We start from the raw sequence: 19833 nt of genomic DNA on the forward strand, positions 1-19833 counted from the left end.
CTCTGGTGAAGTCTTCTCTTGATTGTTGACTTTGACACACATACACCTACCTCCTGGAGAGTGTTCTTGATCTGGCCAACTGTTGTGAAGGGTGTTTTCTTCACCAGGGAAAGAATTCTTCGGTCATCCACCACAGTTGTTTTCCGTGGTCCTCCGGGTCTTCTTGTGTTGCTGAGCTCACCGGTGAGTTCTTTCTTTTTAAGGGTATTCCAAACAGTTGATTTGGCCACACCTAATGTTTTTGCTATCTCTCTGATGGGTTTGTTTTGTTTTTTTCAGCCTAATGATGGCTCTTTGGATCTCATATTGAGAGTTGACAGCAACAGATTCCAAATGCAAATAGCACACTTGAAATGAACTCTGGACCTTTTATCTGCTCCTTGTAAATGGGATAATGAGGGAATAACACACACCTGGCCATGGAACAGCTGTTGTAATTCCTACACTCTTCACCTGATTTGGATGTAAATACCCTCAAATTAAAGCTGAATGTCTGCAGATAAAGCACATCTTGTTCATTTCATTTCACATCCATTGTGGTGGTGTATAGAGCCAAAAAGATTAGAATTGTGTCGATGTCCCAATATTTATGGACCTGACTATATATATACATACACACAAAATAAATAAACATACATACTGTATATATTTGTTTTGTTTATTTAATTTTTGTGTGTGTGTGTGTGTATATATATATATATATATATATATATATATATATATATATATATATATATATATATATATATATATATATATATATATATATACATACATACACACACAATAAATAAATAAATAAAACAATTATATAAACAAATATTTACATACTGGGTATATATATATATATATATATATATATCTTCAGCAAAGTACATTGGCTGTTATGGATGTTCAATGTTCAGTATAAATAATTATCGCAGAAAGCTGCTTTGTAATTTGAAAAGAAAATTAAAAAAGCCTTTAGGGTGCAGTAATAATAAGTGGTACGATGTCTCCATCTAGTGGCCACTTTGTATAATTACCGCACCATAAATCAGCGCTCTGTACAGTTCAGTTCAGCAACGTCCGGGTGTGATCACCAGGGAACTTATTTATTTTTATTTTGTTCCGGATGTTTCTGGCTCCTCTTCATTCCCGGTGTGAGTAAGAAAACAAATGCAGCTGTAACGGGTAATATAACTTTCTTAACCGTGCGCTAAAATAACCAAAAACCAATCACTATCGATAAGTGTAATAAATACATCCGACCGGCAGATGGGGCGCGCACCGACGGGGAGACTCCAGCGCCAAAACCTCGCCGCCTTGGCCTCTAGAACCCCGTCTTCAGCTACTGAGCCATTTTGTCGGCGATTCTTCCGGGCTCTCCATAACTAATGAATGGGGGCGGCCATGTTTCTGAAGACCAGACATGAACTAAAAGTCTATGGAGAGAGCTCAGGCAAAATGGCTTGTAATTTGAGGACAGTATGAAATAATGGTTAGGGGAAGAGGGACAGGCTGTGTGAAGGAGGATATAGAAGGTATGAAGAATGTCCTCCAGACTGCCTCCAGCTGCTTTCAGCCTCAGACAGGTGACACATTGCTGTATATGGGGGCTGTATACATAGTATGGGGGGGAGATTCTCTTCCCTGATCAGTTTATTTTGCTCATTCAGATTCTGCTAAAGGAAAAAACCTGTGATTTGTGAATAGCTGCTCAAGCAGCTGCACATACTCACCTTCCCTCTACTGCCCAGTAAGGATGAGCTGCGGCGTGTTCGCATGCTGCACGTGTAGAGCCCGCCAGGAAGTCGCCTGTGATTAGCGCTATGCAGTGCCGACTTCCTGGCGGGCTCGGCGCATGCAAACACGCCGGAGCTCATCCTTACCGCCCAGGTATAGGGATCACGTGGCTCGCTCCCTACCACCAGGTGCCTGACTGGGAGAGAGCCTGGACACACGGGTGGGTGGGGGGCAGGGGAGGACAGTAATGATGAGTATGTGCTGCAGTATTAACGTAAACCCGCTGCTTTGCAAAGCTCAACTTCATTATAAGATCTGCCATTAGTCACCCCTTTTCATTGACTCGGTACCATGTGATCACTGTTACCAATCACAGAGATAAGCAGTGGTTGATCACAGTAATCCTATGGCACCCGGGCCAATCACGGTGGCCCAGTACCCTGATCAGCGATCTGCTGTGTCCCTGGATGGCGCACGGGTACGTCCTCCCAGAAGGACGCCTATCCCGCCAAGCTGTATGTATACAGTGGCTAGGCAGTATACGTGTCATTCACATACTCCCAGAAGCACGCTTTGTGTGGACACAGCGGGTCACCCATCAGGATACTGGGCTGCTGTGTTTTGCCCTGGTGCCGTGTGATCGCTGTGACCAATAGTTGCAGTAGTAAATAATGGCTTCCATTCATGACGCCATTGCTTACCAATGTGATTGGTCACAGTGATCACATGGTACCTGGGCCAATCGCAGAAGCCCAGTACCCTGATCAGTGATCCGCTGTGTCCCTCATAGACCTGGAGGGCACACATGAGGCGTACAGGTACGTCCTCCCGGAACTATGCTTATCCCTCCCAGCTGTATATATGCAGTGGCTAGGCAGGACAGGTGTTGTTCTGGGCGGATGTACCCACACATTCTCCCAGAAGCATGCCGTATGTGGTCACAGCAGGTCACCAATCAGGATACTGGGCTGCTGTGATTGGCCCGGGTGCCATGTGATCACTATGACCGGTAGTCACAGTAGTAAACAATGACTTCCATTCATGACGCCATTGCTCACCACTGTGATCGGCCCAGGTACCATGTGATCACTGTGACCAATCACAGCAGCTCAGTACCCCGATCAGTGATCCGCTGTGTCCCTCATAAACCTGGAGGGCATACATGAGGCGTACAGGTACGTCCTCCAAAAACTATGCTTATCCCTCCCAGCTGTGTATATATACAGTGGCTAGGCAGGACAGGTGTTGTTCTGGGGGGAATGTACCCACACATCCTCCCAGAAGCATGCTGTATGTGGTCACAGCAGGTCACCGATCAGGGTACTGGGCTGCTGTGATTGGCCCGGGTGCCGTGCGATCGCTGTGACCAGTAGTAAACAGTGGCTTCCATTCATGACGCTGTTGGTTACCACAGTGATCACACGGTACAGAGCCATGTGATAGCTGCAGCCAATCACAGCAGTCACAATAGTTAACAATGGCACCGTGAATGGATGCCAAACTACAAATAGAAACTATTGCTTATAAAGTAATCATCACTGTAATAACCAATCGTTCAGTAAAATGCCTACTTAAAGCAATGTAATTTACTGCTATAAGCGATCATAATGTGTAATAAAAAAAAAAAAAAAAAAAAAGTCTAATCACCTCCCCAGGGCAGTAAAATGTCACTATAGTGACAATGCACTGCACTGGTGGGAACATGTAAAAAAAAATAAGAAAAAAGTAACCCAGTGGTAGAATTAAATATCACCAAAAAAGTGCTATCTGTCTCAAAAGAATAATAATTTAATTTATTGCATGACTGAGTAATTGTCATTCAAAGTGTGACAGCGCTGAAATCTGAAAATTAGCCTGGTCAGGTAGGGGGTTAAACTGTCTGGTCTTGAAGTGGTTAAAAACTAATTGCACCCTAGTGCATCTCCTAAAGAGTTGTGCGTTCGTCTACGCACTGGAAAGCGTGTGATTTTGCGCACGTTCCCAACCTGCAGTACAATGGAAGTGGAGGCGGGAATACTCCCCAATGGTCTGTCTGCCTGCGAGGTCCCTTGCTGCATCGGCCTCTTCTCCCCGGCTTCCTTAAAGACCCTAAAACCCTCCTCTGCACTTCGTCGCGTAAACCGGAAGTGATGTTATGACGTAGCTTTCTGGGTTACTATATCGGAGACCCGATCAAAGTAGATTCCGGCTTTGTTCAGGACTCCGGGCCTGCTGGCGGATGTGCCAGCTGGTCGGTTGGGTCTCCCGGTAGGACGGGAGTTAAGGACGTCCACCTCCCGCTGCTCATGATAATGGCCGAGCGGCTCATTAGCTGCACCGGTTGTTATCACTTGAAAGCCGACCGCTAGCTCTAAAAAAAAAAAAACGGTACCGGGGTGATGCCTCTGGCTGCAGGCATGACACCGGTATAACCACTTCAAGAAAATGACGTACAGGTACGTGAAGTGGTAAAATTGCGTACGCCTGTGTATTGGCGTCAAACCTACACTACTGAAAAATCTCCGTAGGTGACGCTTTAAGAGCCTTTGCAGGTCACCAGTTTAGGGTTGCACAGGAGGTCTGGTGCTAGAATTATTGCTCTCGCTCTGATGTTGGTGTAGTCACTGTTTGGCCCCATTCACACCTGAGCATTTTGTAGCTTGAAGCCTGAAGCTACAAAATGCTAGAGGGGGAAAAAAAATCAATTACCGTATTTATCGGCGTATAACACGCACCCCAAGTTTAGGAGGGAAGTTTAAGGAAAAAAACTTACATTAAAATGCCCATCAATTCAGCCTTTTCAGTCCATCTGCAGCCTTTTCAGTGTCAGTGCAGCCTTTTCAGTGTCAGTGCAGCCTTGCCCCAGTGTCCATTGCAGCCTTGTCAGTGCAGCTTTGCCCCAGTGCAGCTTTGTGCGATCGCCACCGACATACACAGCCGTGTGTAGATTCAAATATGGTGCCGAGACTGCAGGGACTCGGCGGAGCCAAGACACACATAGCCGAGTGTTCTCGGCTCTTCTCGGCGCCGCTCACAGTCCCGCCCAGTCCCGCCCAGTCCCGCCATTGGACCTGTGTTATGCCCATCATAGGGCGTGACTGTGAGCGGCGGCGAGAAGAGCCGAGAACACTTGGCTATGTGTATCTCGGCGCCATATTTGAATCTACACACGGCTGTGTATGTCGGCGGCGAACGCTTCGATCAAACAAAATTAGCGGGGATCGGCCTATAACACGCACTCACGTTTTTACCCTGATTTTAAGGGGAAAAAAGTGCGTGTTATACGCCGATAAATACAGTATTCTCTACGGAGATGGTTCACATCTCCACTCCAAAACGCCTGAAGCTCCAAAACGCCCGAAGCTCAAACAAGTTCTGGAACTTTTTTTTTAGGTAGATTTGGGCGTTTTCTACTTTTTACATTGGTAACCTTTTGACCTGTGCAAAAACGTGGCATAATCGCGCAACTTTCTGCCTGAAAATGCTACGCTGGGGCCTTTACGTACGTGTGCAGGACCGACGTGTGTGTTCGCCTTTGCGCATGGTGGGGTGGGGCGCTTTGAAAACAATTAATACTAAAAATGTATTTTTTTTTATTAACTTTATTGTTATCACATTTTACATTGCTACGAACAACATCTCTTTTGATACCATGGGCTGTGACAGGTACTCTTTATTGAGAGATTTGGGGTAATTTAGACCCAAGATCACTCCGCCTGCCTTTTAAAAGCATCGGATCAAACCAAGACTGGTTTGATCTGATGCTTTCCCAAGCCAGTAATGGTTTGTTTACATCCTGGTGAAGCCAGAAGTTACAAGATACCCATTGCTTCTGGTTTCTTAGACCATAGAGATGACTGGGGAAGTTCTGGTCCTCGATCATCTCTTTTTTATTTTTTACTATTAGTTTTTTAACAATCAAAGGTTCTTTATTGTTTTCATACAGGGTAATAACAGTATGCAAATTGACATAAAACAAAACAGAATGCTTTGACCATAGGCAAAGAAATATGTAAAGAGAACATTACAAACAGTATGCATAGTGACTCATACGGTACAATTGAAAGGAAGCCATACAGATAAAAAGAAGGGTAATACAGTCAAAAATAAAAATTCCAAATGGGAGCTCAGTGTCAGAAACCATGAAATCAGACCGAGACAGAAGTACAGTTAAATCACACTTTGTTTAATAATAAAAGTAAATAGAACAAACGTAGTCAAAACATAGCCAAAGTTCAGGAACCGGAACGGATAGTCAGACAAGCCAAATGTCAGGGAGCCGGAGATGAGCGTAGTAAAACAGCAAGCAGGATCTGGAGCCAGAAGGGATGTCAGCCAAGCAAGTCTTTTAACATGAATGCAGGAGATCTCTATGATGTTGACTAAGGCGAAGGCAGAGATCCTCTGGGCTGGACGGCTTAAGTAGGCAGGACTGACGAGCAGGACATCATCAACAGGTGAGTCACTTTTTGAGAGATGGGAGCTGGCAATTAGCCGACAGCTGAGCGGCCAGCTCAGAGAAGGAAGGGCTGAGCCCAGCCCTGACACTCACGTAGAGGTCCGAGGAGCACATACTTTATCATATTTCCACTGACAACCTCTATTTATGTATGCGATCCTATACATGGGCAGGGCTGCATCTATTGGTGCTTCCCAGGAGGAAAGGGACAGAGGAGATGGCGAAATCCATTTCAGGAGAATCTCTTTTTTGGCATAGAATAGGAGGTAGGAAATTAACAGTTTTGAATGGTGAGAGCGCTGGGCATCCTTATGGACTCCACAGCAGGGCCAATTCCAGTAATACCGGAAGGGGCAGTTGCAACCTAAGATTAATTTAATTGAACACCACTGACCAATAAGGATGATATAATTGGACAATCCCAGAACATATGGAAAAAAGTCCCTACATGCGTTCTACATCTGGAGCAGATAGGGTCCTTGACTGGAAAAATACAATGTCATTTCTGGGGTGTGTAGTCAATTCTCTGTAAGAATTTCACCTGAATAAGCTTATCCCTGGAGGAGATAACCAATTTGGGACCTTGGTTGAGGCAATCCTCCTTATCCAGTGATGGTATATCCCTGTGCCATATCTCCCATAACCTGTCCATCTTGGGAGAATTAGAGCCCAAAAGTGCCCCGAGATCTCCAGAGGATTGAAGTTACTCAATAGGATCAGCTTGGAGGAGAAGCAACTGGGGAAATTGGGCCCTAGCAGCATGATGCAACTGCAGGTACTTAACCGCATCCATTGGGGCAGTTGGAATTTGAGAAGTTCAGAGAATGACCGCAAAACATTCTGAGGCATAACATCACTCAGCTCGATCATCTCGAGCTGGGTGATGTTATGCTCCGGTGGCTTCAGCCCCAGGCTCCCTGGTAGGATGGAAAAGCTCAGAAAGGCGGCGGGTGGGGGACCCCTGTTAAATTCTGAATCTACGGCTTATGATACATTGGTGTGATTGTGAGTGGAAAAATGCTCCTTACACTTGTGGTCTTTGGGAGGAATTCCCCCTTCAGTCACACTGAATCCGACTTTGAAATCGTGTGACTTCACTTGAAGGCGCACGATTTCAGAGATGCATGTCAGTGAGATTTGGAAGATTCATGCACAGATGTCTATGCAAGTCGCACCTGAACTTGCAAAAAGGTAGTGCCGGAAATACTTTCAATCGGTGCGATTTCAATGTAGTTGCACTGATTTAACTGCTTCCATTGCGGACAATGGGGTGCGACTTGTCATGCGATTTGTAAGGTTTGAAAGATTTGAGGTGGGAAAGGTGACAGGGAATGGACCTGAGCGCACTGAACTTTCTGTGAAAAAGCCGGGATGTACCTAATAGAGCAGTGTGACAAATGTTTGACCAGTGCAGGTACAGCTTCTATTCATTGAAGTATAAGAATTATGAAGCAGCATCTAACACAGGGTTTCTCAACCAGGGTTCCATGGAAGCCTAGGGTTCCTACAGAGTTTGCTAAGGGTTCCTCCCAGAGCAGTGGTTCTCAACTCCTGTCCTCAGGACTCACTAACAGGCCAGGTTTGCAAGATAACTGAAATACATCACAGGTGATATAATTTGCTGCTCGGTGATTGCAGTATTCTAGTCTGCATGTCCCCGAAGTAATACTAAAAATCTGGCCTGTTGGGTCCCGAGGACAGGAGTTCAGAACCACTGCTCCAGAGGTTGCTTTGGGTTTCTTGAGTAATTAGCAAATTCTCCCTCTCAGATATGTTCTCACTGACACCATTGATTTTTTTTTAGCTATCTGTAAGGGGGTCATTCTTCCCAATGACCACCAATATAAGGATCATTCTTCCCACCGACCATCACACTAACGTATCATGAGTTGTAGACATTTTTAGCAGAGGGTTCCTTGAGACCGGAAAGGTATTTTAAGGGTTCCTCCATGTTGAAAAAGTAGAGAAAGGCTGATCTACGTTAAGGACCCGATTATGGTCTTGGGACCATTTAGGTGAAGGGCCCAATTTTGGTCTTGGGACCATTTTCACCAAGGTCCATTTATGCTTTTGGGGCCATCTATGCCAAGGTTTTTCAACCATGGTTCCTCCAGAAGTTGCTAGGGGTTCCTTGAGCAAGGAACCATTTCTGCCTCTCAAATACGTTCCCACTAACATCATTGATCTTCTTTGAGACCATTTACGCTAGGGGTCCATTTATGGTGTTGGAACTATCTGTGCTAAGGGCCATTTATGGTATTGAGACCATCCAAGCTAAAGGCCCATTTATGCTATTTGGACCATGTACACTGGGGGCACGTTTATGCTATTGGATCCATCTATGCCAAGGGCCTATTTATACTGTTGGGACCATTTACACCAGGGTTTCCTAACCAGGGTTCCTGCAGAGGCTGCTAGGGGTTCCTTGAGCAAGTAACAATTCTGCCTCTCAGAGATGTTCCAGCTGACACCATTGATCTTTTTAGCGATCTGTAAGAGGGTCATTCTTCCCAAAGACCACAAGTGTAGGGAGCATTCTTCCCACTGACCATGAGATATAGATATAGTAATTTTTTAGCAGAGGGTTCCCTGAGACTGGAAAGTTATTTCAAGGGTTCCTCTGTGGTGAAAAAGTTGAGAAAGGCTGGTTGAACGCCTGTCTGTGAAGGTTCTTGTATATCCAGGTCATAATATATCTTGTAATAGTTGGCCACATTCAGCTGGACTTGTTCTGTGATGCTGAAGACATTTTATAGCTCATCCAAGCCACTTTTTTAGTTCGTAGACAATTTTACTTTAATCCAATCACCATTGAATGTGTCAAGGCAGATGTTGATCATCCAAAAACAGGATGAAAATGATTGCCTGTTTATAGACAATCAATATCTGCCTTGAAACATCCCACGGTGATTGGATGAAGGTGTCAGTGTGTGGTAATAAATGTTGGGGGATGTTCCTGACCTTCTATTAAGTGAAGAAGTAGCTTGGAGAAGCTTTGAAATATCTTCAACATTACAGAACAAGTCCAGTTGAGTGTGACCAACTACTAGATCTACCACAACCTGGATATATGAGAACTTTCCAACGACTTTCATATCATGTCTAATGTCCTGCAGAGAGAACAGGTATTAGGAGCTACATAGACTCTAATCCCAAATTTGTGTCCTCAGTTCCTCCTCAGGCAGCAGGTCCTCAGTCTGTACCGGAGGATCCTCCGAGGTGTGCGGCAGATCCCGGACCCCGCTGACCGGCGCTATATGAAGGAGTGGGCCCGAGGGGAGTTCCGAAGGAATCAGACGGCCACTGATGAGGTGAGGGGGAGGGGGGAGGGACATCTGGGGAGGATTTCCTGTGTTCTGTGATGGCCTCATCCCTGAGCTCAACCCTGAAGGGGGATTCAGTACACTGCATCCATTCACAGTCTACTTTGCAGTTTGGGAAATGGTTTGCTTCGTTTTAATTATCTGAAAGAGGAATGGTCCAAATCACCCTACAGACACCAATTGAGCTTTCATTCTTCCTTCATTTATTGGGAAAGGTGGGGGGAGGGAGTTGTTGAATTCACACAAATAGTTTTCTTTTGGTGGTATTTAATGACTGCTGGCTTTTTAATTTTTTTTGCTTAACCACTTCAATACCGGGCCCTTTCCCCCCTTCCTGCCCAGGACAATTTTCACCTTTCAGCGCTGTCACACTTTGAATGACAATTGCGCGGTCATGCAACACTGTACACAAACTATATTTTTATCATTTTCTTCCCACAAATAGAGCTTTCTTATGGTGGTATTGATCACCTCTGGGGTTTTTATTTTTTGCTAAACAAACTAAAAAAGGCCAAAATTTAGGAAGAAAAAAAATGTTTTTTCTTTGTTTCTGATATAAAATTTAGTTTTTTCCTTCACTGATATATAGAAGGCACTGATATATAAAATTGATGGGCACTGATATATATAGAATTGATGGGCACTGATAGGTGGCCCTAAGATGCAGCACTGATGGGCACCGATAGGCTACACTGATATGCAGCACTTATAGGGGCACTAAAAGGGCAGCACTGATGGGCACAGGATAGGCAGCACTGATAAGAAGCTACTGATGGGCATTACCGATTGGCATCTGAAGGGCACTGACAGGCATTACTCATGGGGCACTGATTGGCGCATTTATGGGCACTGATTGGTACATTTATGGGCACTGACAGGCGTTAGTGATGGGGCACAGATTGGCAGCTGATGGGCACCTCTCATGGGGGCTGCTCTGATAATCAATGTGCTGATTATCAGCACAGACCCCCCCCTCTGACAGGGAGAGCCGCCGATCGCCTCTCCCTGTCAGCGCGAACCAAGGAAAGCCGATTACCGGCACTTCCTAGTTCACGCTGTGATCAGCTGTGATTGGTCACAGCTGATCACGTGGTAAGGAGCCTCTGTCAGAGGCTCCTTACCAGGATCGGAGATGCGGTGATTCAAAGTGACACACAGCACCAACGATCGCCGCTATGCGCGCCCCCCCCGGCATGTTATTCTGCTGGACGTCATATGACGCCCATTCAGGATAACAGAACCACTTCCCGGCCGTCATTCTGCTATAGGCCGAGTGGGAAGTGGTTAATAAACTGAAAAAATACGGAAAATTTTGACAAAAAACCCCTGCGTTTTTCTTCGTTTCTGTTTATAGATTTTTGCAAATAAATAATCTTTCTTCAAAAATTTAGGCCGAAATTTATTCCGCTACATGTCTTTGGTGACAATAACCCAAACCCGTGTATATTATTTAGTCTGTAGGAAAGTTATAGAGTCCACAAACTATGGGATGTATATCTAAAAATTGATCAATCTCATTTCTTGAGGCCCCTTAAATGCCAGAACAGTACAAATACCACCCCTCCCCCCGAAATGACCCCTTTTTTTGGAAATAAGACAGTCCAAGGTATTTAGTAAGAGGCATGGCGAGTTCTTTTAAGTTGTAATTTTTAGTCATAATTAAAAAAAGAAAAAAAGTAAATAAAAAAAAAAAAAAGTTTACATTTTTTTTAACATACTGTCAGTGCAGTACAGTGTTATCATATAACTGGTGTGGTGGTGAGCAGGAACACTGACTGGTGACAGTACAAAAAAAATGTATAGAAAGTTTTAAATATCTTATTACATTTTCTTTTTTTTTTTTTTTTTTTTTTAGACAGTGTGACCAGAGCAATACAGTGTTACCATAATAACACTTTACTACTCTGGGAAAGTGATCAGGATTTTTTTTTTTTTTTTACTACTTATGATTGCTTATAACTGTTGTGGCGGTGAGCAGAAACACTGACTGGTGACAGTACAAAAAATAAAATAAAAACTTTTTTACAATATTTTCTTTTTTTTTTTAAATTTTCTTTACATTTTTTTTATTTATTTTATTTTTTTTAACAGTGTGACCACAGCAAAACAGTGTTACCATAACAACACTTTATTAAACTGGGAAAGCGATCAGGATTTTTTATTTTTTTTTACATATTAAGATTGCTTATAGCAGTGAATTACATTGCTATAAGCAACCATTTTACCAAATGAAACTGAATCATTCAGTTTGGGTTTTTGTGATTAGCTGTGATTGGTCAAAGCTAATCACATGGCACAGATGGGCTGTGATTGGCCCTGTCTGTACCATGTGATCAAATTGACCAATCACAGCTAGCAACACAATTGTACACACTGGATGGCATGAAAGGAAGCCATTCATTGCGTACAACGGTCATGTGAACTGCTGTGATTGGTCAGGGCGGTCACATGGTAAAGACAAGCCGTAGACACAGCTGGTGAAAGATGCTGATCCACTCACAGTAAATATGCTGCAAGCAGGCAGCAGGGGCAGGCACAATCGGGTAGCTGTACATCGGCTTATTCTTCCGGGGGGGCGGCGTGCATTCGCGTGCACGCCCCCTGCTGGCCTATGCTGTGATTGGACACAGCACGCGTTTGCCAGATGATTTCAGTCAATGGTTTTGGCTGAAGTCCTTTTGATTGGATTTGTCTAATCACAGCACAGAACTCCATGTACAGGGAACAGCGATCTGGCTGTTTCTTCTCCCTGCAAAGCAGGGAGAAAAAAAAGAGGCAGATATTAAAGTAAAAGCCCATATTATACACATTATTAGGCGCACACTTAATCCCTTGATTGCCCCTAGATGTTAACCCCTTCCCAGCCAGTGTCAGTACAGTGACCGTGTATAGTATTAGCACTGATCACTGTATGCATGTCACTGGTGATGTCATTTAGCACCAGATTTCCCGCCACCCTATCACAGTCCCACTATAAGTTGCGGCTCACTGCCATTACCAGTATAGCATCATAGCTGCGTAAATTCCAGTATATACATACACCATAGTTTGTAGATGCTATAACTTTTACACCTTTTTTTTTTTTTTTTTTTTACCAAAGACATGTAGCAGAATACATTTTGGCCTAACTTTGTGAAGAATTTTGATTTTAATGGATGTTTTTTTAACAGAAAGTAAAAAAAATATATATATTTTTTTTTTTTAAATGTCATTCTTTTTTTGTTTATATAACAAAAAATAAAAATCCCAGAGGTGATCAAATACCACCAAAAGAAAGCTCTATTTGTGTGAAAAAATTATATTAACCACTTAAGGACCAAGCCTATTTTTTACACTTGGTGTTTATAAGTTAAAATTGCTAGAAAATTACTTAGAACCCCCAAACATTTATATATGTTTTTCAGACAACCTAGAGAATGAAATGGCGGTCGTTGCAGTGCTTTATGTCACACCGTATTTGCACAACGGTCTTACAAACACAATTTTGTTGGAAAAAATACACAGCAAAGTTATCCCACTTTTTTTTATATTGTGAAAGATAATGTTACGCCGAGCGAGTAAATTGATACCCAACATGACACGCTTGAAAATTGCGCCCGCTCGTGAAATGGCGACAAACTTTGACCCTTAAAAATCTCCATAGGCGACATTTAAAAATTTGTACAGGTTATCAGTTTTGACTTACAGAGGAGATATTTTGCTAGCTCTCGCTCTAACGATCGCGGCGATACCTCACATGTGTGGTTTGAACACCGTTTTCATAGGCGGGCACGACTTGCGTATGAGTTCGATTCTGCGCGTGAGCACGGCGGGACGGGGCGCTTTACTTTTTTCTTTTCTTTTTTTTTTTTACACCTTTCCTTTATAAAAAAAAATTTGGACCACTTTTATTCCTATTACGAAGAATGTAAACATCCCTTGTAATAGAAAAAAAGCATGACAGGTCCTCTTAAATATGAGATCTGGGGTCAAAAAGACCTCAGATCTCACATTTACACTAAAACGCAATAAAAAAAATAAAAAAAATAAAGTCCCCCCCCCCTTTAAGGCCATTGGGCGGAAGTAATGTTTGACGTCTCTTCTGTCATCCAGTGGTATGGAGCCGAGTGGGGGCCATCTTTCCCTCACTCAACTTCCAGCCTCTGGAAGGGGAAAGGATCGGATCATCTCGAAGTGGTGGAGATGATTGGGACGCAGCTGGAGGGGGGTGGGCACCTCTCCCGCCACTGATAAAAGTGATCTTGCGGCGAATCCACCGCAGAGACCACTTTTACTGTAAAGCGGACCGCCCGCCGTTTTTACAAATACCGGGATTATGACAGTTATCTGATGTCATAACAACAGTATTCAACATCAAAATACCGGCTTATAACAATGGCGGGCGGTCCAGAAGTGGTTAGTTTAATTTGGGTACAGAGCTGCATGATCGCGCAATCGCCAGTTAAGAGCGCAGTGCTGAATAGCAAAAAATTAGAGGTGCACCGAATGGAAATTCCGCACAGGAATGAAATCGCATGTGTGTGTTCAGACACATGCGATCTGATTCTATCCGATTCCACAGTTCACACTGCGTTCTGTAAACAGATTTGGGGGGTGGGTGTCATTAACTTTATATCGACACCCGCAGAGTTTTGCACAGAGCAGTGTGAACTGCCTGCGAGTCAAATGCGATGTGGGAACTTGCACAGGAATCGCTGTGGTTCCCGCATCGCACCAGTGTGAACCCAGCCTGAAAATCTTGCTTGATACATTTTTGTCCCCCCCCAAAAAAAAAAAAATCACCAAAAACGCACCTCCCTGTTGAAATCCATTAAAAACGCAGCAAGAACGCATCAATAACGTACCCATGGTATGTTTTTACTTTCAATATGTTTTTATTTTCAATGACGTCATACAAATTATGCATTAACATATTTAGATTAATGGTATGTTTTTAATGCGTTTTTTAAGTCACATGACCTATGAAAAAACAGCCATAAGCACAGTAATATTGCGGCGTTTTCTGCACCATTATCGGCACCTTTTTCTCTTATCGGCAAATTGCTGATAACACTATTTTCGGCCGATATGTTTCGGTGGCCAAATTTCGGTGCATCTCTACAAACAAATAGCCTGGTCAGGAACATTCTGGAGGTCATGTGGTTAACCGTTTGACTCTTCATCCAAAATAAAGACAAAAAATTTTGGCTTTAGATATTCTTGAAGTCCATGAAATCCATGTCTTCGACCTCTCAGCTGGCTCTGTTTTCTCTGCTTTTACAGATCACCATACGGATGATGATCACACAAGGACAGCAGCAGGTAAAGGAACTGGAGACAGCTCTTCAGCTGGCAAGGTCATAGACCCCTTTGGTTACCACCAACCATTGTATATCCGCACAGGACGTTGGGTCATGTTCCTCGTTGTCATGTGGAGGGACTTACAAGGGGAGGACACAAAGTCGGGACAGTATTCCGGTCATTGGAAGGGATGGTTGCTTGATGCTTCAAGAACATTGACTTGGAGAAAAATAAACATGGACTCTTAATATATGACTAGATTCATGGACTCAATCAGCCTGGAGGTTTATTTTGGAGCCAACAGAACATCAAAACCCTATGTGATGAATGGCAATGTCAGGTGGCCACCTTAAGTGCCTTTATTGTCTCTTTAATTTATTTTGAAAGTCCTTCTGTGAATTCTATCTCTGTTGTGTGCAGTTTGAACTTAGTCAGTTCATATAAAGATTGGATATCATTGTACCTTACAGATACTTATTCCAGGTTTCAACTTCATAAATTAGCAGTGGGAAAAGGTTAGAGATTTGCACCACTGATATTAAGTGTGTATGGGAATGCTTCAACTTCTAAATGACTGTGTGGGCATCTTGCATCTGGAACTAAAACATGAGATTCATTTTGTTTTAAATTGAAAACATTAACATTAAAAAGAATTGCACCACGCTTTCCAAGCCTTCATTGGATAGACCACAATTTATGAAGGAGACAGTGAACAGATTGCATCTGCAGACTGAATAAACATAAATGTGACAGATTTGCTGCTAAGGGTGTAATCCTTTTTTGGCCAAGCCACCTTTTCTTGACCAAAGAGAGCAAGTAGACTGCAGCTAAAAAAAAAGAAATGTGTTTTAATTTTTTCCAACTGTAGAGCTACCGCCATATTAGCCGTTGGTGAATATGGTTATCTCCCACCCTGCACAGCCAGGCACATTAATTTTCCACTCTCTGGAGACAAGAAACAGTCCTTGCAGCTTTGTTTGTTTTTTTGTTTAGAGGGATTAAACTCGGATGAGGAAGGGTTGTTATGGGATGCCCATTTGATCACTAAAAACTCTTTAGGTACTCCACTATATACATCCGTTATATACACTCTTCTCCTCTTCTACCTCCAGCACAGACTTGCTTGTAGCACTACAACTCCCAGGACCAGCTAGTACTGACAGGATGGTCAGACCATAGCAGATGCCCTTTGCATGCAGGGACCGCAGGCCCCATTAGTGCAGCAAAAATAGAGGGTGCAGCTACCCCTCTCACTAGCCCTCCTGGCTACTTCTCCAGCTTCTTTGGTTGTCTTCCTCCCTGGAGATTTGCTCGGCAGTGTCCTCCTGCTGTCCTTTCCTTGCTCCCGTGCCCCCTGGTCAGGATCCCTCTATGTGTCATGAGAAGGGGTCCCTTCCGCAACCCGAGCTTAGGAATGAGTTCACCCCCCCAGACTGGGGAGATACTCTCAAAGGCCCCGACAGCCTAACACTCCATCTTCCACTCGAACTCCACATTGCACCAGCTGGGCTGACCCTTTGAGGGGGCCTGCTCCCTGCCAACCCTTCTTTTGTGGATTGGTCAGGGCCCTCAGGACACTCCAGCCAGCTCCTCCTATACCCCTCCCAACTGCTTATGGAACCTTCTCTAAGTTTCCATCAAGCAGGTGAGGAGTCACCAGAGACGCTGCTGCTGAGTCATCTAGCGTACCTGAGTCCCTCACAACCCTGACCCAGAAAAACACACGGGCTTGGCTGCTAGCTGGCTGGTTGCCGCCACACAAGCTTGACACCATCTGAACCAAATAAGTTTATCTTGGTCTCATCAGATCACAGGACATGGTTCCAGTAATCCATGTTCTTAGTCTGCTTGTCTTCAGCAAACGGCCTTCTTGTGCATCATCTTTAGAAGAGGCTTCCTTCTGGGACGACAGCCATGCAGACCAATTTGATGCAGTGTGCGGTGTATGGTCTGAGCACTGACAGGCTGACCCCCCCCCACCCCTTCAACCTCTGCAGCAATGCTGGCAGCACTCATACGTCTATTTCCCAAAGACAACCTCTGGATATGACGCTGAGCACGTGACCTCAACTTCTTTGGTCAATCATGGCGAGGCCTGTTCTGAGTGGAACTTGTCCTGTTAAACCACTGTCTTGGCCACTGTGCTGCAGATCAGTTTCAGGGTCTTGGCAATCTTCTTATGGCCTAGGCCATCTTTATGTAGAGCAACAATTCTTTTTTTCAGATCCTCAGAGAGTTATTTGCCATGAGGTGCCATGTTGAACTGACCAGTATGAGAGAGCGAGAGCAATAACAACAAATTTAACACACCTGCTCCCCATTCACACCTGAGACCTTGTAACACTAACGAGTCACATGACATTGGGGAGGGAAAATGGCTAATTGGGCCCAATTTGGACATTTTCACTTAGGGGTGTACTCACTTTTGTTGCCAGCGGTTTAGACATTAATGGCTGTGTGTTGAGTTATTTTGAGGGGACAGCAAATTTACACTGTTATACAAGCTGTATATTCACTACTTTACATTGTAGCAAAGTGTCATTTCTTCAGTGTTGTCACATGAAAAGATATAATAAAATATTTACAAAAATGTGAGTGGTGTACTCACTTTTGTGAGATACTGTATACTCTGCATCCAGTGTAGCCTATATCTAATATAGTGCATTCCGTGGTGTACTGTTTCTAATACACTTCAGGCAGTGTACACAGTATCTAATACAGTGTGTAGATTTTCTAATAGACGTCAGGCGGTGTGTGTGTATATATATATATATATATATATATATATATATATATATATATATAATCTCTTTTAAACAATTTTTAAGTCCTCAGCGCCAAGGTCTGATTGGTTCAAGCAACCATTGCCAGCGTCTGCATTATATGGTGCAGGAATATCTAGGGGCAAGAGCAGGCTTGGAGACCTTTCCAACAGAGCATCCACTGGGTTACTGGGATGGACCACTGGCCAGAACTTGCTCAATATGCAATCGAGCTACTGGCCTGTCCTGTATCCAGCGTGCTTGCTGAACCCACATTCAGTGCTGCTGGAGGGTTTGTAATGAATCAAAGAGTGTGCCTGTCCACAGACTCCGTTGATAGGCTCACATTCATAAAAATGAATCAGTCTTGGATCAGCAGCTATCAAGCACCTGATGCAACTGATTTTATTTGCTATGGATCTGGGATCCCTTGAAGACTGCCTATGCTGACTATCCTATTCCTCCTCACTCTTGATGATGCTAGCATCCAACAATATTTTTGGTTTAGGGCACCACCACCACTGCCCAAGGCCCAATTTTTCTGCCCCTGTTTAACAGGGGCATGTAATTACAGTTTTTGATATAATATTTCACAGCAGGGCCCGTTCCTGCGCCCAACAAGAGTATCTGTGGGGGGTTACAGTGTTGTGGCACCACCACCACCCAAGGCCCAATTTTTCTGCCCCTGTTTAATAGGGGCATGTAATTACTATTTTTGATATAATATTTCACAGCAGGGTCCGTTCCAAGAGTAACTGTGAGGGGTTTCAGTGTTCTGGTACCACCAATACCTAAGGCCCAGTTTTTCTGCAGAGTATATAGGGCAGGCCATATAGTATATATACTGCTGTTCAGAGTATATAGTGCCTGGGGGCCCCCCATGCCTTTTTTTTTTTTTTTTTTTAATTTTGGTGCGGGGTCACCTTAATATTCATACCAGACCTGAAGGGCCTGGTATGGATTTTGGGGGGGACATCCACGCCATTTTTTATTTTTTTTGGCGCAGGGTTCCTCTTAATATTCATACCAGACCCAAAGAGCCTGGCAATGGACTGGGGTGGGGGGGACCCATGCCATTTTTTCTATGATTTTTTTATCTATATTGCCGGGATCCGACAATACATTACAGCCACGAGCAGTTTTAGAATTACATTTTTTCCTTTAGAAATGTCATTTTGCTGTGGTACTGTTATAAACATGGGAAAGATGTACTACTTTACAGGGATACTAAGGACACCCCCCAGGCATGATATATAAAGGAATATTTCATGTTTATTGTTTCACTTTAAACATGATTAAAATCACTGCTCCCAAAAAAACGGACGTTTTTAAAACTTTGTTTTGCATTGGTACATATCCCCTGGGGCAGGACCCAGGTCCCCAAACACTTTTTATGGCAATAACTTGCATATGAGCTTTAAAATTAGCACTTTTGATTTTTCACGTTCGCATCCCATAGACTTTAACGGTATTCGTGTGTTTGCACAAATTTTTTGCCTGTTCGCATGTTCTGGTGCGAACAGACCCGGGATTGTTTGATCTTCTGTTTCCCTAGTGGGGCTACAGAAGAAGTGACTGTGGACAAGGAGCCGGTGGAATAGGCCGCTTTGGCAGCTGCGTTGGAAGGCAAACTACTCTGAGCCTGGGTGACAGAGGAGGAGGAGGATGAGGGCAGCTTTGTTATCCACTCCACCAACTCTTTTGCATGTTGTGGCTCAATAACATAAATATGTTTTCACCTTCTCAGAAAGTGGTAGATTGCTGCCACATCTCTGTAATGTGTAAAAAAGGAAGGTCCCCCCGAGTGGGATTTTAAAAGCAAATTAAAAGCGTCCAGCCATGCCGTCATCGTAGCTGATAAACAATTACAAGAAGCTGTTGGGCGCTGCCTTATGGCTTCACGCCGGAAACCCTAAGGCGCATGCGCGGGGCCCCACTTCTCTCTCCTACTGGACTGGCGACAGGGGAAGGAGGAGGGAGCCCCGCGGTGACGTTATGGGCCATGGCAGTTATATTATTGATAAATAAAAAAATAAAAAAAGATGGCCCCCACTCGGCTCCATAGCATTGACTGGCGAAAGCGACGTCAAATGTCACTTCCGCCCAATGCTCTTAAAGGAGAAATTTTTACTTTTATTTTTTTTAAATTACTTTTTTTTTATTGCATTTTAGTGTAAATATGATATTTGAGGTCTTTTTGACCCCAGATCTCATATTTAAGAGGTCCTTTCATGCTTTTTTTCTATTACAAGGGATGTCTTTGTAATAGGAATAAAAGTGACCCAATTTTTTTTTTTTTTTTTTT

At 43.7% G+C, this 19833-nt stretch overlaps 1 protein-coding gene across 2 annotated transcripts in view; it reads left to right on the forward strand.

Annotated features, from left to right (window-relative positions):
- The first annotated feature begins 1418 nt into the window (after positions 1-1418).
- LYRM2 (LYR motif containing 2) overlaps positions 1419-19833 on the forward strand; it is a 30554-nt gene continuing 12139 nt past the window's right edge. Inside the window, exons 1-3 of one of the 2 annotated variants that reach the window (XM_073618157.1) lie at positions 1419-1574; positions 9334-9474; positions 14749-17358. In XM_073618157.1, the coding sequence (XP_073474258.1) occupies positions 1533-1574; positions 9334-9474; positions 14749-14829 (264 nt within the window). In that variant the 5' untranslated portion in view covers positions 1419-1532 and the 3' untranslated portion in view covers positions 14830-17358. Of the gene's footprint in view, positions 1575-9333; positions 9475-14748; positions 17359-19833 lie in introns of those variants that run through there. The other variant, XR_012242495.1, reaches the window with a different exon arrangement.

This window comes from Aquarana catesbeiana, linkage group LG01 (assembly GCF_042186555.1).
Source record: "Aquarana catesbeiana isolate 2022-GZ linkage group LG01, ASM4218655v1, whole genome shotgun sequence".
NCBI classification, from domain to species: Eukaryota; Metazoa; Chordata; class Amphibia; order Anura; family Ranidae; genus Aquarana; species Aquarana catesbeiana.